This window comes from Saimiri boliviensis, chromosome 15 (assembly GCF_048565385.1).
Source record: "Saimiri boliviensis isolate mSaiBol1 chromosome 15, mSaiBol1.pri, whole genome shotgun sequence".
Classification (NCBI taxonomy): domain Eukaryota; kingdom Metazoa; phylum Chordata; class Mammalia; order Primates; family Cebidae; genus Saimiri; species Saimiri boliviensis.
Window position 1 is genome coordinate 78,604,933 of NC_133463.1, and position 16,259 is coordinate 78,621,191.

General features: G+C 41.0%; 1 protein-coding gene across 6 annotated transcripts in view; it reads right to left on the reverse strand.

The window, feature by feature from the left end:
* The window catches only part of ASAP1 (ArfGAP with SH3 domain, ankyrin repeat and PH domain 1), a 417,488-nt gene that overhangs the window by 85,834 nt on the left and 315,395 nt on the right, over positions 1-16,259 (reverse strand). For all 6 annotated transcript variants that reach the window (XM_074387136.1, XM_074387137.1, XM_074387138.1 and 3 more), the window contains 2 exons: positions 3,626-3,713; positions 958-1,006 (listed from right to left, as the gene is read on the reverse strand). In XM_074387136.1, coding sequence (XP_074243237.1) covers positions 958-1,006; positions 3,626-3,713 — 137 coding nt within the window. The remainder of the gene's footprint in view (positions 1-957; positions 1,007-3,625; positions 3,714-16,259) is intronic.

Below are 16,259 nucleotides of genomic sequence, written 5' to 3' on the forward strand. Positions count from 1 at the left end.
AGAAAAGAGGTGAGTGTAAGGCAGAAAGGGTAGGAGAAGAATTCTGTGACCCTCCAGAATAAAAAAGGAAAGAAATGAGAGGAACATAGCATTTACTGTGTGCCACTAATGGGACAGGAAGTTTGACAGTTTATGAAACTCGGTCCAAATTACCCCAAGTACTCATTAGAAATTAAAAAAAAAAGTGAACACCAATAGCGCACTTTAACAAAAACAACCCTCTCCCAAGCAGCTGAGATTTGTAATAGTCACACGTTGCCTTTTTCAGTGTAGGCTATAAGAAAGAAGATGGCATAAAGACGGCTCAGGACCAGGGATAGTGTTTAAAAAAGGGGCCAGGGACTGTCTAAGGTTGCATACCTGGTCAGGTAAGTGCAGTACTCCAGTGATATCAAAACTGGTCCTGGCCACTTTATCAGGTTCCCCTTAATTGACTGTCTACCCCAGTGAAAGGCACCTGCCGGTGTTCCTTCCTTCAGAATCCGGCTCTCCTGCTTCTCTTAACAGTAACGGTCAAGTGTCCAGGTAGGCTGGCTGATATGTTTGGCCACCAAAAACTGAGCAAAGGCCCCTCCTGAGGTCAAGGAATGTGATTAAAACATGCACAAGGCACAGTCTTGCCCTCAAAAAGCTCTTGGTCTCCACAGGGCTGCAGACATGCACCAGAGGATCACAGAGGGGTATAAAAAGGCCATGGGCAGACAATTGGGAGCAATAACCCCAGAGAGGGTGGGGCTAAAGCAGAATCTTGCTGGAGGTACCAGAACTTACTGAGTAGACAAGAGGGAGAACCAAAGACAGAGAGAAGAGCAACATGTGACAGCCCACGGGCGAGAAAGAAGCATGGAGCCACCAGGAGAAGTTCTTACAAATGAAAGGAAAATGTTCATGTATATAGTAAAGAGAGAGGTGCTTTTTCAATCCAAGACACGGCACCATTATTTCAAAACTACTTACGCTACATAGTCCTGCTCATCTTCTGCCTGAAAGTGATATGTTCTATTATCTAAAATTAAAAAAAAAAAGAAAAATAAGTGAAACCATAAAAAGCAGTGTTCTTTCAGGTATAACACAAATTTAAGCTTCTGGGGAAAAAAAAAACAACCCAGTAAAAGTAGGATTTTAATATTATTTTAGTTTTACAGCAGTATCAGCCAGGTGCCTTGTGTATATTACTGCCAATCTTCACAAAAGTCTTTTCTGTGTCTCATTTTACAGATGAAAAAACTGAGGATCCAAAAGGTTCAGTGACTCACACAAGGTCACACAGCAATAAAATAGCTACATGATTCATTCTGTCAAGATACCTTAAGAGCAACAAGAATGCAATAAAATAACCACAAATACCATGCAAACATCTGGCACCGCTTCTGAATAAACAGTGAGGAGAGGGGAAGGTCCTATTTGATCCAAATGGGTTTTCATGATAAACTGGAGAGTGCCAGCTACTTCAGCATTTTCTGTTTCATTCTCAATTTAACTGTTACTGTGCTTTCTTTCTTTTTTTTTTTAATTTCTTTTTCAGAAATGATTCATTTACTGTTCTCCATTGGTCTTGACTTACCTACAGAATAGCCCCAAAACCCCAACACTAGGCATACTGTGCCCCAGATGTTGGGGCTACTCTCTGGATCAATTGGGTTGCAGGAAGAAGGGCTCAATCTCTGCTATCCAGGTAAGGGAAGGCGTGCCCTAACTTGGACACTTTGGGCAGCTGTACATGAGGGAAGCTCTTTTTAACATTCAGGATTTCAAGAAAGCTTCAACATATTCGGGTCAAACTACTACATCCTGAGCACTTCCTGTGTGACAGGCTAGGCATTCATACCCTTCATCTCCCCTGGAGAGAGAGACAATATGTATGTCAAAGAACACACCATGCTCATGGCTGTAATCCCAACACTTTGGGAGGTTGAGGCAGGAAGACTGCCTAAGCCTAGGAATTCAAGACCAGCTTCAGCAACATAGGGAGACCCTGCCTCCACCAAAAAATTAAAAATTAGCCAGGTATGGTGGCATGCACCTGTGGTCCCAGCTATTTGGGAGGCTGAAGTTGCAGTGAGCTGTGGTTGCCACCACTGGACTCCAGTCTTGGTGACAGAGACAGACCCTGTCTCAAAAACAAACAAAAACCAAAACAAAACAATAAAGAATATGCCATGGGTGGCAGTGCCTGAGAGCCTTGGATGGGTCTCTGCTTTATTGCTGTGTGACCTTGTGTAGCTCGCTGGACCTCCTGGAGTCTCAGTTTTTTCTTCTGTAAATGGAAAACTGATAAGGCTTTTGTGAGGATTAGCAATAATGTATTTAACAGATAAGGCTTTTGTGAGGATTAGCAACAATGCTTTTTTTTTTTTTCCCCACTTGACATGTTAACAGACGCTCTGTAACTGACAACTATTATTAATAACCTATATATTCTCATAACTAGGGGTTCTTGGCTTTTTGAAGTCATAAAATAATTCCAAATTTTCATATTTCTTTCTTACCAATAACCCAAGAAATCTCTTGGTCATGAAAATCACAGGGGATCTAAACTTCATACAGATGCTGCAGAATACAGCTTACACTACATCTAAAGAGCCTCATGACTAATTCCATCTTTTGGGTCAGGACTCCTTCTGAGCTTCCATTCACATAATTGCATCAAAAGGGTTTTGAAGGTCAGAAAAATATTTCTGTGCTTCTATACACTGATCATGCACTTTGGCTGTTGGCCTGCCTTGCTGGGCTGTTGACAGAGAAGGAGGGATATTTAAGATGAGTGTTGCAGGATTTCAGGATATTCATGAGAGTCACTTCACTGGCACTGTCATCCTCTCTTTAGAAAGAGAGGTCCTCTCAGCTACAGTGTGGGTCGATAAGCATACCCATGGGAGCTGGCCTAGAGGAAAAACATCTTCCTCCAACTTTCTACACACTGTGAGAGCACAGGCTACAGGCTGTGGGGTGGGTAGCTCATTATGCTCTCTCATCACAAGAGAAAAACAAACTCTGAACCAAGAAATAGAAAAGTGATAGGGTGCAGTGCCATCAATTCACGAAGGTTGAAGGCAATTCTGCTTGGAAGCAAAGAAATGATTTTTCCTTTAAGAGCCAGATTTTGCAGGGATATAACTCTGGGCAAATTTGTTGTACATAGACATTGGCATACCTGCATTCCCAAGTCTACATGAGTGCTTCTTAACCACAGGTGCCCATTACAATCACCTAGGGGCATTTTTGTTTGTTTGTTTAAACTATGTCTGGGCCTTATACCAACAACTGTGATTCAGTAGATCTAAGAGAGAAATGAGAATATACTTAGAAACATCTTTCCAAGGGGATAAAGCTGTGTACTCGCAGTCAAGCACTGGTCTAGTTCAATGTACAAATACTAGATTCCATTCTATTGCTGGTCAGATCTGACACTGCTATGCCTTGTCAACTGCAGGTGGGCTCAGTGGAAATTCAGAGACCTGGGGCATCTTTCCAGAGCTGCACATGCAGGAATAACAAGAACCTGTTCAAATGCCAACTCTGAGGAGCCCTGCTTGGAAAAGCTGCTGTTTAAGTATCTGGAGAATGAAAATGTGCAGGTGTTAGAAGCCACAATAACCAACTCAGAGAGAGAAAAAAGACTCACGTGATATCAGGTCAAAAGATTTTTTGTCTTCGGCATTAGGTTTTACTTGGCAGGTGAGAAGGTTCAACTTAGCTGGTTGCCTGTTAGACTGGAGAAAAAGGGAAAATAGAGAAGTTATATGCAACTCTACTCTCTTGTCTGCAGGCTCAGTGCCCTGCAGGGCAAGTATGCACTTCACAAGGGCTGCTCAGTGGTACAAAAACATATTTTCAGCAACAAAGAAACAGACACTGAGCATTGTTCAAAGTTTACTGCAAGAAGATAAGTTTCTGCCCTCAAATATAAGCTGGTAAGTTTAGTAAAGTTTTATTTACCCCACTTGAACTCTGAATCTCATTAAAGATGGGGAAAAAAATTAGGTGTCCTACTAAATGTCTTTAAACTGTGCATAAATATCCTGGTGATTTTTCAGAGTAGAATAAAAAATAATTCACCTTACTTCCAATGAACAGTGGGCATGATCCATGGAAATGCACCTTTCTGGAACCTACACATACCTAAGCACCAACAGTTTGCACTTTTAACACTGTATCTTACTGTGAAATGTAGCTAAGCTATATTGCATTTATTCATTCAAAATGATCAATCAATCATCCCCAAACTGATATCCCAAATATCCATGGATTCAACGAATTTTGGTTGTCATGCAAAATTTACATTGCTTCTCTCAGAAGTACAATGACAATTACTACCTGTGAGGCAGTGCTTAATGAACCCCAATATCTGGGGAGAGAGAAAATCTGAGAAGGATTTAATATAACTTATCAGGAAATCTCTTGGTCACACATATAAAACAGACACTACAGTATTCAGATAGCCATGCTAACTTAGGAAGTCTTGCCACATATTAACACTGGGCAAGACACTCTCCTGTCTGCCCATGCCCAAGGTCACATGCTGGACAATGGCTAGGATTCTTCCTTCCTGCAGAAGCTGACCAAGGAATGAAATGTTTGAGTGCCTGGGATGGGCTGTGCTCGAACTTGAGAAGCCTGCAGAAATAAGCAATAAAACTCTTTAGTTGAACCTATATCCCTGTCTCAATTGAGAGCTGTAGTTCTCAAAATCCTAGTACCAGGTGCCTCTCCAGCTGAGGAATTACAATTTTTAGGAAAAGAGAGGGGGAGGGAGTTAGAGACAAGTCACATCAGTGAGCCAAAGTCTGAAATAGCAGAGATGGCATACAATCAAGACAACTTCAATGACACACTGCCACCTCTCCTAAATAATAGGCATTAAACATTTCTGTTTACCCTCCTGTGCTCTCTGGACCATTTTCAAGATGTTTCTCCCTCTGTGATTTCAATGACATTAGATATAGAAAACAATGCCCTTTGTCCCATATCTATCTGTTCCAAAGCAAACTGCTTTGTGAGAGGAAGTGAGAGACCCAGTAGGGATTCCGCGTTCAATGCATGTACCTTTGATTTAGAAATGGAACCAGGAGTCAAGTACAAGAGAATTTTGCCTAAGAGGAAATAGTGCTTGGGAAGATTCCTGTACTCGAGAACTTGTGAACAAACCTAGAAGGGTAGCAGGAGCTTGTGGGTCTGCAAATTTTTCTTAGAAAACAGTTGAAGCTTGAGTTGCTAAAGGCCTCAGACTCCAAAATCAGAATCTGTAGCCACAAAGCAGGCTCAGCCCACTGTAAAAGGAACTGTTAGTTTTACATCTCATCTTTTTGGATGCTGATAAAATTGCTGACTTTCTCATATAAATGACAATAACACATGACCACCTGAAAAGGTAGTGACCCAGTTAATGGTGAGAACTCTTGCTACGATATTATGTTCCAATTTGGAACCTGCATTTAAAGAAGGATGCAGAAAAGCTTGGGGAGATCAAGAGATGATTAAAAGGGTGGAAAATAGAAACTCTGAAGATGAGTAAGAGGCATTACTTAGTATAGAGGAGGGAAAGCTAGGGAGTGACTTCATGACCATCTTCAAGTAAAAGAAGGTTGTTATTGGGAAGGTTGGGCAGCTGTTTTCCATTAGCTCAGATGAAAAGAAATGTACTCAAATTGTAGAAGAAGATTTGCACAAGACATAAGGAAGAACTTTCCAAGCTTAAGTTGATTATGCATAACAAGAGGTTTCAGGTTTCTTAAGTAGAGATGAACTGCCTTTGAAAAATTTAATGATTTTTAAGCTGGTCAGGCGCAGTGGTTCATGCCTGTAATCCCAGCACTGTGGGAGGCTGAGGCAGGTGGATCACTTGAGGGCAGGGGTTTGAGACCAGCCTGGCCAATGTGGCAAAACCCTGTCTCTACTAAAAATACAAAATTTAGCTAAGCATGGTGTTGCATGCCTGTAATCCCAGCTACTCAGGAGGCTGAGGCAGGAGAATAGCATGAGCCTGAAAGGCAGATGTTGCAGTGAGCCAAGCAAGACTGTCTCAAAAGAAGAAAAATTTAATATTTTTAGACACTATTCACATTTGAACGTGATAGAAAGTTAACTTTATTTTTTTATTCTCCCAAAATCTAGGTTTCTCTGGTGTTTCTGAACAACCTTACCAACAGATACAACCAAGAACAGATATGAAATCTTAAAAAAAAAAAAAAAAAAAACACTCAGCTGAGTATTAACTGCATCCAGGCAAGTTAAACAGCACTATTCACCTCTCACTTCTTTCTCTCTCTCTCTTTTTTTTCTTTGATAGGGATCTCGTTCTGTCAGTCAGGCTGGAGTGCAGTGGGGTGATCATGGATCACTGCAGTCTCAATCTCCTGGGCTCAAGTGATCCCCCCGCCTCAGCCTCCCAAGTAGCTGCGACTATGGACGCACATCATCACACCTGGCTAATTTTTTTTTGGTATTTTTTGTTGAGACAGAGTCTTGCCATATTGCCTAGGCTGCTCTCAAACTCCCGAGCTCAAGTAATCTGTCTGCTTCAGCCTTCCAAAGTGCTGGGATTGCATGTGAGAGGCACCATGGTGGCCTCAGGCCTCAGCTCTCCTTTCTTTTAAAAACAAACAAACAACAACAAAAAACTTTTAGGTTTGGGAATACATGTGAATGTTTGTTATGTAGGTAAGCATGTGTCACAGGGGTTTGTTGTACATATTACTTTATCACCCAGGTATTAAGCCCAGTATCCAATAGTTATCTTTTCTGCTCCTTCCCCTCCTCACCTCTCATTTCTAAGCATGGACTATTTCAGAGTATTTGGCTGATAAGGAATTTACACAGTTTAAGTCACTCCATGATTGACCCACAACTTCAATGGTCATGACGTATGATGTTTATTGTCTTAGAAGTTGGTCAAATCTACTAGACTGACTTTTGCTATGTTAACATGAACTGCGTTTGACACAGGAACATCCTGCCTACACAAGAGTGTTCTCCTCCAAACTGAGCTGTCAGTGAGGCATCTGACAAAGCCATCATTCCAAAGGTGACTTTGAGGAGCCAAGTATGCACAATTTTTGACTGACTAAGCAGCTAACATACCCAGTGCTGAGCCCATGAATACCAGAGGGGAGTGGTATGTTCCACAAAAGTCCAAGGACCAAGGCATTTGAAGCATGGAAATCACTACAGTAATAATTGTAACACCGGATGTTTGCATAACTTTCCAAAATTTCAAGGCACTTAGTACTAATTTATAGGTATATTGATGAGAGATGGTATAATCTTTCCTGGGATTTCAGCAGACTAAAAGTAAAACTAAATGATTTACTCTCGGCTATACCACAGTAGAACAGTTTAGGAAATGCTTTCATATTGTTTAAGTAAAGGAGAGAAAAAAGAAAGCAAAACAGAAGAGAAATTCTGGAAATGTCTATGTATCTACTGAGTCCTTGCTGTTGATTCCTATCCTGCTCAGAATCAACACACATCTGCGCCATGACCTCCAGGCACCAACAACAGGCCCCCTTCTCGCACTTAGCTCCTGTCACTCTGAGTTGTTCTTTGGCTGAGGAGGGGCACTGGTCCCTCCTGCTGCTCACACATTCCTGCGGGCTCTGCTTACTTCTTGCAGGATTCTCATCAATCAGCACCTCCTCAGAGGGGGCAGTGCCTGGCCTGACCGCCTCCCCATGATGTTCCATTCTTGTATACCCTGCTGTATTTTCTTTCTGGCTCTTATCACTCCTTATTAGCTTCCTGTCTTCCTTCCCACTAAGGGCACACACATTTTTTTCTCATTAAAATGTGCCTGGCACACATCAGGTACTAGCAAGATCATGGCTTACAGCAGATTTGACCTCCCAGGCTCAAGCAATTGTTCCACCTTGGCCTTCCTAGTAACTGGTACTATGTGTGCATGCCACATGAGGCTAAATAAAAATATATGTTTTTTTTAGAGACAGGATCTCACTCTGTTGCCCAAGGTGGAATGCAGTGGTGCAATCATGGCTCACTGCAGCCTTGAACTCCTGGGCTCAAGGCATCCTCCTGCCTCAGCCTCCCAAGTAGCAGGGACTCCAGGTACACCTCACCATGACTAATTTTTTTGTTTTTTGTAGAGACGGGGTATTGCTTTCTTCCCCAAGCTGGTTTAAACTCCTGGCCTCAAGTGATCCTCCTGCCTCGGCCTCCCAAAGTGCTGGGATTATAGCTATGAACCACCATGTCCAACCCTCAATAAATATTTACTAAATGAATGACTACATTCCAGGCATCTTACGTCATATGCTATCTCATGTACTACCTGTGAGCGAAGTCTTTTTAGTTTCTTTTACTAAGTGAAGAAATGAAGGCACAGAGAGGTTAAGTAATATTCCTAAACTCTCCCAGTAAGGAAATAGTTTGCATGGGTCAGAGCCCCCACTCATTCTCTTCTGCGTTCACTCTGCAGTCCAGTTTGGAAAGAAAGTAATCTGACATAGCTCGGGGAATAACAGCTGGATGCCCAGCACACAAGAATATTTCCTCCTGGTTACAGTAAGGGTTAGAAGTCAATAAAGCAAAAGCTCCAAAGATTAACTTCTGTTATAATATCTTCTTGGGTTATTTGATTCTCCTCTACTTACTTTCATAATTGGGAAAAAGAGAAATTTTCGAAGCCACTTTGAATTCCTAATTTGAATTCCTACTTATTCATTATATATTTATCAAGCCTCTACCACATTCCAAGTACATCTGAAAAACACGCAGTCTGTGCCATCAAGCATCTATGGAAACTGACTTGATTAGGTACGGGGCCCAGGCACCTGAGCTCAAGGGTGTGCACCAAAGATGTAGGCAAGGATCCACACAGGCAGCCTCCACTTTCTAGACAGGACTTGGAGGAAGGAGAACTGACAAACTGGGAAGCATGAGGAGCAGGTCCAGAGGCCTGGGGCATAGGAGAGGACAAGCTGCAGGAGGTGATGATGAGCACACAAGAAGAGAGACTCTGCATGTGGCACTAAGAAACTCACATTCCTACCCATGACCCTGGCAATCTACTGGAGGAAGCTAATCAGTGGAGTGACCTCTATTTCACAGGGGTAATTGGCAAGAGAGGTAGAGGAGGTAGAGAGGAGCTGAGAAAGTAAGGAAGATAAGCAATGAAATGAGGAGGGCCTGAATTAGAGCTAACTTATAATAGTGGTGCTGGTAGCCAGAGGCTTAAGACAGCTAGAAAGGGAGACTTTTAATGCATCATTCCACAAGTAACCTTTACCCTAGTATGTGAATTACTCAGTCCAGGAACCTTTTGAATGGTGATTAGAGGGAGGGACACATGGCTCCTCAAGGCTCTCTTGAGCAGCATCTCTTTGAAAAGCTACAAGAGCCTTTCCAAATACAGTTATGACACTTTTCAAAAATGAAGATTCTACAATTCTGTTCGTTCAAACTCTGAGGCTTGTCCTTTTTCAGGTTTTACTTATCATTAAAATAAGACACATTCATAGAAGAAAATGAGACACAGATAGTGCAAAGAAGAAACCAAGCATTAGTTGTTAATCTCACTTTTACATGCAGCAATAAATATTGTTAGTACCTTAATTTTACCAAGATGCATGTGTGAGATGTCTGGTTTTTTTTTTTTTTGGACATATGTTGGTTCAACTTGTATATACTGTTTTGTAAACCATTTTTCCCAATTAACAATATACACAGATGTCTTCATTTTACATGCCCCTTCCCCACACACCTTCAGACAAAAGGCAAACCTATTTAAGTTTTTTTTTTTTTTGAAAATGTTTCAACCAGGGAATCTCTGGGTATACTTTATGATGAGAAGTGATGAAGATATCCCTCTGACATAATACAAAGTGGCCGTTCAGCTAGGAAAATCTTCAAACATGGAAGTAGAAATGCATGCAGAAACAGAATGAACCAATTCCAATTAATGTTTCTGTGTTTCCTAAAAGAAAATAAACAGCACACATTTGTCTTTAAATATCTTAGCATGCGCCAAGGTTCCAGCATTTTTGCTGGAAGGTAAAGTTGTTAGCACAGGCATATTTCTCACTTAGCAGAAAACAGCTGCTACTGGAATTAGTACCCAGAAATGAAATTATTTCCTCCTATCATCATACTGAATTGCTCTGCTTTACAAATAAGAAGTGAACATCATTAATTACTTGGAAAATAGGCCTCACCCGGCCTATTTTCCAAGTAATTAATGGAAAGATGATGCTGACATGTGGAAAGAGGTAAAAATAAAATGACAAAGCTCTCTTAACTTCCTATGCTAGTGCCTGAAAACAGAGCTGCGCAGACCATTATGGTCATTTTCGAAGTTTTCATTCAATCAATACTTTTTTAGACACCTACTGTCCCCTATAGGGACATATATTTTTGGCACACAATCAATAACCACAACAAACCCCTGGCAAGAAATTAAGGTACATGCTGAACACCTACCACTGCAGAGAGATCTTATCTCCAGAATTTTAGCAATCAAGACTATTAGCGTTTGGACTTCCAAAAAGATAACAGTTAACTGAGCATCTAAACTGCCAGGTATAGTATACCTATTCTATTATTTAATTTTTGCAATGACTCTGTGACTTAGGTACTGTTCCTAAAGCCATTTCATAAATGAGGTAACCAAGGATCAGGAAGGTGAAGTAAACTAACCTATGTTTTGCAAAAAGTAAAAGGCAAAGCTGAATTCTCAACAAATCTCTCCTCACTTATCACAGTGCTTCCCAATCAAGACAAGCCCTTGGAAAACTTACAAAGTCAGTCAAAATACAGCTTTACTGTTTTGCCTTTTCAGGTTCGTACTGCCCTTTAATGGCCAGTTCCCTCATTTTCCCTCCAGATACACGTTCCAAATTCCAAACTTACTACTCTGTAGCTACAGCTCAAGCTCTTCCAACCCTTGTGTGATCCTTCAGACAGAGAAGATATAAGTAGAGATTATCTAACTGAAGTAATTCATTCCAGAGAGTGGATGACTGAATTCCCTTAACCCTCCCAACCACTTTATTTCTTTGCCAAACATTTATCACTGTATCTCTCAACCATTTTAATAAAGGGACTCATCTCCAGTTGGCAGAATGTATGTATATGTGAGAAAGAAATATTTGAAAATAGAGCACTCCAAGAAAATGTCTTTCATTGTAGCAAGGAAGCTGTTACCTTACTTTTGAGAGGATATTCCACTCAAATCAACATTAAACAATCAATGCTACAATGCAAATAGAAAAAAAAGAGCTTACTGGGGCCTCCTGCTGATGTTGCTGCATCCAATGAATGCGCTAGATAGTCAACTGTGTAGGCATTTCTGCAAATATTTATTGAGTACCTGCTATTTGCTAGTATATAGAGTTTGGGCCAGTACAAGAAAAAGTTTTAAATTCACATTTCCTATTTAGCTACAACAGCCACTTTACGTCATGTTATCCCACAAGGGTACATAAAACAAAAACCTTCAGATTTGGAATATTTGCATAAAATGCATTAATTTGATAGTAAAACATCTGAGCTGTAGTATATATATATTTCTGAGACGGAGTCTCACTCTGTCATGGAGACCGGAGAGCAGTGATATGATCTCAGCTCACTGCAACCTTCGCCTCCCACCTCCCAGGTTCAAGTGATTCTCCTGCCTCAGTCTCCCAAGTAGCTGGGATTACAGGCACTTGTGCCATCACACCCAGCTAATTTTTTGTATTTTTAACAGAGATGGGGTTTCACCATGTTGCCCAGGCTGGTCTTAAAATTTGTGTCCTCGTGATCCATGCCCCTCGGCCTCCCAAAGTGCTGGGATTAAGCATAAGCCGCTGTGCCAGGTCCCTAGTTTATGTCTTTAAAAAAGTATTCTCATCACATTTTATTAAAAAAATGGGCAGTGAGTGGCTGAGACAAAAATGTGTTTGAGACTTATATTATCCTCACACAGAAAGGGCAGTCTTCAAAGCGAGGGAATCATCATGTTGATAAGAACACAGCACTTACTCATGCTGGGCCCCGTGCCATACATCTTACATATACTTGCTCACTTAATTCTCACAATCACTCTAAAACTAAGTACCACTATTTTACTTCTTGACAGATGAGGAAAATAAGGCACCAAAAGGTTAAGTTAACTCTGCTTTCAGGTCACAGCTAGTTAACAGCAGAACATTAGGTTAAAGTAAAACTTTTTTGGGGGGGCAGGGTCTCATTCTGTTGCCAACGGTGGGATGGCAAGTATCTTAGAGCTAAGCAAGTATCTTAGCTCTTCTGAGTCTCAAGCTATATCACCACCACAAGGGAAAACAATGCTATCTCTGCTGCAATAAAGAACTAGGCAAGACATGACAGTTGTCTGGTGCTCTACTTCCAAGTGGGAGAGAGCAAAGGCTCTGGACTTTACCTTCTTGGGTGCATAGCTGGCTTTAGCACTTAATGTAACATTCAGGCTTCTTCCCACTAAAAAGATGATTAATACCTACTTCCTTGTGAAGGTGTTATCAAAATTAAAAAAGAACGTATGTAAAGTGCCTAGCATGTAGTGAGTGCTCAATAAATGTCACCTATTTTATTCTGAGACAGGGTCTTGCTGTGTCACCCAGGCTGAGTGCAATGGCACAGTCATGGATCACTGCAGCCTGGACCTCCTAGTTTCAACCAATCCTCCTGCCTCAGCCTCCTGAGTAGCTGGGATTACAGGCAGGTGACACCACACCCAGCTAATTTTTTTTTTTTTTTTTTTTTTGGTAGAGACAAGGTCTCAGTATGATGCCCAGGCTCGTCTCAAACTCCTAGACTCAAGTGATCCTCCTTCCTCAGCCTCCCAAAGTATTGGGATTACAGGTGTGAACCACTGCACCTGGACAACGACAACTATCTTTACAATTAACAATTCTTCCAAAAATACCTCCTCTGATGGTGTCCACATAGCTGATACATAAAATTCTATTATTATCCATTTCCCTTTAGACTAAGGCAGTATTCCTTGTTAAAATACAATCATCTCTGGGAGTTTCCCATTAAGTCACTAAGGCTCAAAGAGAACATCGGATCTTATCTAAGGTGGAGGTTCTAGGGGAGTAAACTGAATAGGCATGGGCAATAGGCAGCATCAGAAGAAGCAGAGAAATCTAGGGGACACAACCCTGGTGAATGTGATGACACAGAGTCTGCTAACAGAGGGACTGCAAGCACACAGAGGAGAACCAGAAGAGTGGTGAAAAAATTCAGTAACTCTGGGGACTTAAAATACTAAGTGTTTTAACAAACATCTGGCCTTGCAAGAAGCTTAGACCTGTCCATTGCTCTGACTTTACTGTTTCCTTTATTAAAAGGGCACTGAACTAGAATAAAGAAGGAGGTGATGAGAATTAGACTTCAAACTGGCTAAGTTCTAACTGAGGCCCACAATCCAGCTCACAAAGTTGACAAATATCACTGTCATTGCCTGCAAATTTCTGAGTAACACAACTCCATTCTAGCCCCTCTACATTGTAACAGTAGCAAACAATGGTGGAAGGGCTCAGAGGGTCTCTGCTCTGGCTGAAGTTGAAGTTATCTGATTAGCAGTATTTGGGCTTCATCGCTAGATCAGTTAAATCAGAATCACTGAGGGTAGAATCAGGTGATTCTAATGTCTCATAAGGGATCAGAGTCATTGGATTCATTTGGCCAATTACAGCCCCCTTCTATCACGTACAATGGTTCATTCAGGTGCAAGTGATGAGAGTTTTCATTTGCAATAAACTGTATACTGATGCTTCTAATATCTAATCTTGTATCTCAAATAGGGAAAAGACCCTCCACCAGGATTCAAATAGAGTAAACATCTCTGCTGCATGTATTATTTCAAAGAATAACCTGTAAGATATTAGCAGATATATTTCTAAACTTATGTTTTATAGCACTTGAACTTGGGAAGCCCCGTAGTAGACATTTATGTCTTCAGGTTCTGTATTTGCAATGTGCAAGACAAAGATATTTCACAGTCACTCTTAGTTTTGCAAACAGTGCAGCTTATCCCATATGTCCAGATAACATTTTCTATACTGGAACAACTGTATTTCTTTTGCCGGGGAACATGGCTGTGGAGAAGGTTCAACACCAGTGCCTTTAGACCTGTGGTTGCATTCATTTCATCAGAGATAGGGTCTTGCTATTTTGTCCAGGCGGGAGTGCAGGTGCAATCATTGCACACCGCAGCCTTGCACTCCTGGCCTCAAGTGATCCACTGGCCTGTCTTCCAAGTACCTTGGACTACAGGTGCATGCCACCATGCCCCACTTGCAGATGCATTTTGAATTTCATTTAGGAAAGTTAACATCTGGTCTTTTGTTTAAAAGAGTGAGGGGATATTAGTGAGTTTTCACAAATGAAAATGTCACAACTGTCACAATGAAAGCAAGGTGAGGAACTAGCTCATAAAGTGAAGGGGAAAAAATGGCATTACCTGAAGCTGTTTAAAGAGACATAGAACAGAATTGTAAGTCAAAAGGGGGAGGGAGCAATTCAGATAGAATTAAAACAATACTGGTTCAAGTTCATCCTTAACTTTTATGTATTTTTTTTTTTTGGTAGCTAGAATACATAGATAGCAACAGCTTTCAAAGAGTGTCTTATCTGAACCTCTGAACTCTTTACAGAGGGCAAGGAAAGTGTTAACATTTCCACCCTTATTGGCCTCTCTTAGGTTCCACGAACACACTGTCCAGCCTCATAATTCTGGACTATTTTCTCCCTCTACCAGGGCTCTCCTTGTCCTAGCTTTAGGCTAAATGATCAGAAAAGCCTTTCCTGACCACACGAAAGTAGCTGTCCATTTGTTTTCCATCACAACCTTCTGTTCACTTCTTTTATGGGACTTATCTTTTGTTTAGTACAAGCTCCAGGAGGATAGGGGCCACTAATTCATCACTGCTTCTATAGTACTAGCCTAGAAAGGAATAAAAAAATTTTAATGAGCCAATTATGCTCATTTTATATCTGAGAAAATCAAGGCTCCAAAGGCTTAAATAACTTATCCAAGGTCCTACAGTTTTTTCAGGAGTTTGAGTCTGGGTTTAACTGGCTCCAAAGTTTGCCCTCTTACAACTCACAGTGCTGCTTTCTAACTGTTGGAGCAAAGAAAAATATTCTCATTCTCTCTTCTCTGTGACAATGAGGGTAAAGATGTGGAATCAGGGGACAGCCCAGGAGAGCCTCCGAAGGCCAGTCACAGAAACAAGGTTATTGAACACATTGCAAAGAAGAGAGCACTCCATCTTGCAGGTCTCTTCCTGCTTCCTGAATGTGCTTTTAGTGCTTCTTTTAAAGCCCTGGCAGTTGAATGTTATCTTCAGGGCTCTGGATAGGGCAAGAAAACAACAGACTTCAGATCCAAAGAGCCAAAGAAAAAGGAGAAGAAACACATCTAATTCTTGCTTTAGTGAAATGCCATGGAAGGTGACAGAGCTGCTGTTAATCCTTAACAGGCGGAACTTAAATCTCTATGAGAGAACAGGTATCCCAAATGGGCTCTGTAAAGTAAACTGAGTAGTAATGAAAATAGAAATACAGAAGAATTCCAATGGCCAGGCGCGGCAGCTCACATCTGTAATCCCAGAACTTTGGGAGGTCACTTTAAGTCAGGAGTTCAAGATCAGCCTGGCCAACATGACAAAATGCAGTCTCTACTAAAAATACTAAAAATTACCCAGCCATCACAATGCATGCCTGTCATCCCAGCTACTCAGGAGGCTGTGACATGAGAATTGCTTGAGCCCAGTAAGCCAAGATGGCGGCACTGCACTCCAGCCTGGGCAACAAAGGGAAATGCTATATTGAAAAAAAAAAAAAAGAATTCCAATAAACCACAGTTTAAAATGAAGATAGTTACACATTAGAGGAGTGGTAATAATAATGATAGCTGACATTTATTGAGCACTAATTCTGCCCTACATTCTGTTCTAATTATTTATAATCAATAAACTCATTTAATCTTTACAAGCACTTATGAATTAGGCCTTATTAACAGCTCCATTTTATTTAGATGAAAAATCCTCACTAGAGATTTAGTGTCAGGGTTGAAATTCAAGCCTAGGCAGTCTGACTCCAGGGTTCCGGATGCTGTGATCCTACGTCAGCTCACTGAGATGATAACAGCTATTAAGTTTAAGGAACACTTATTGTGATCCAGGCTCTACAAAGCTTGAAATGCATAATCTTATTTAATTCTCACAACATGGAAAACAGGTAGTGTTATTCGATTTTACAGATGAGTAGTAAAAGTTAAGTAGCTTAATAAAATGCAC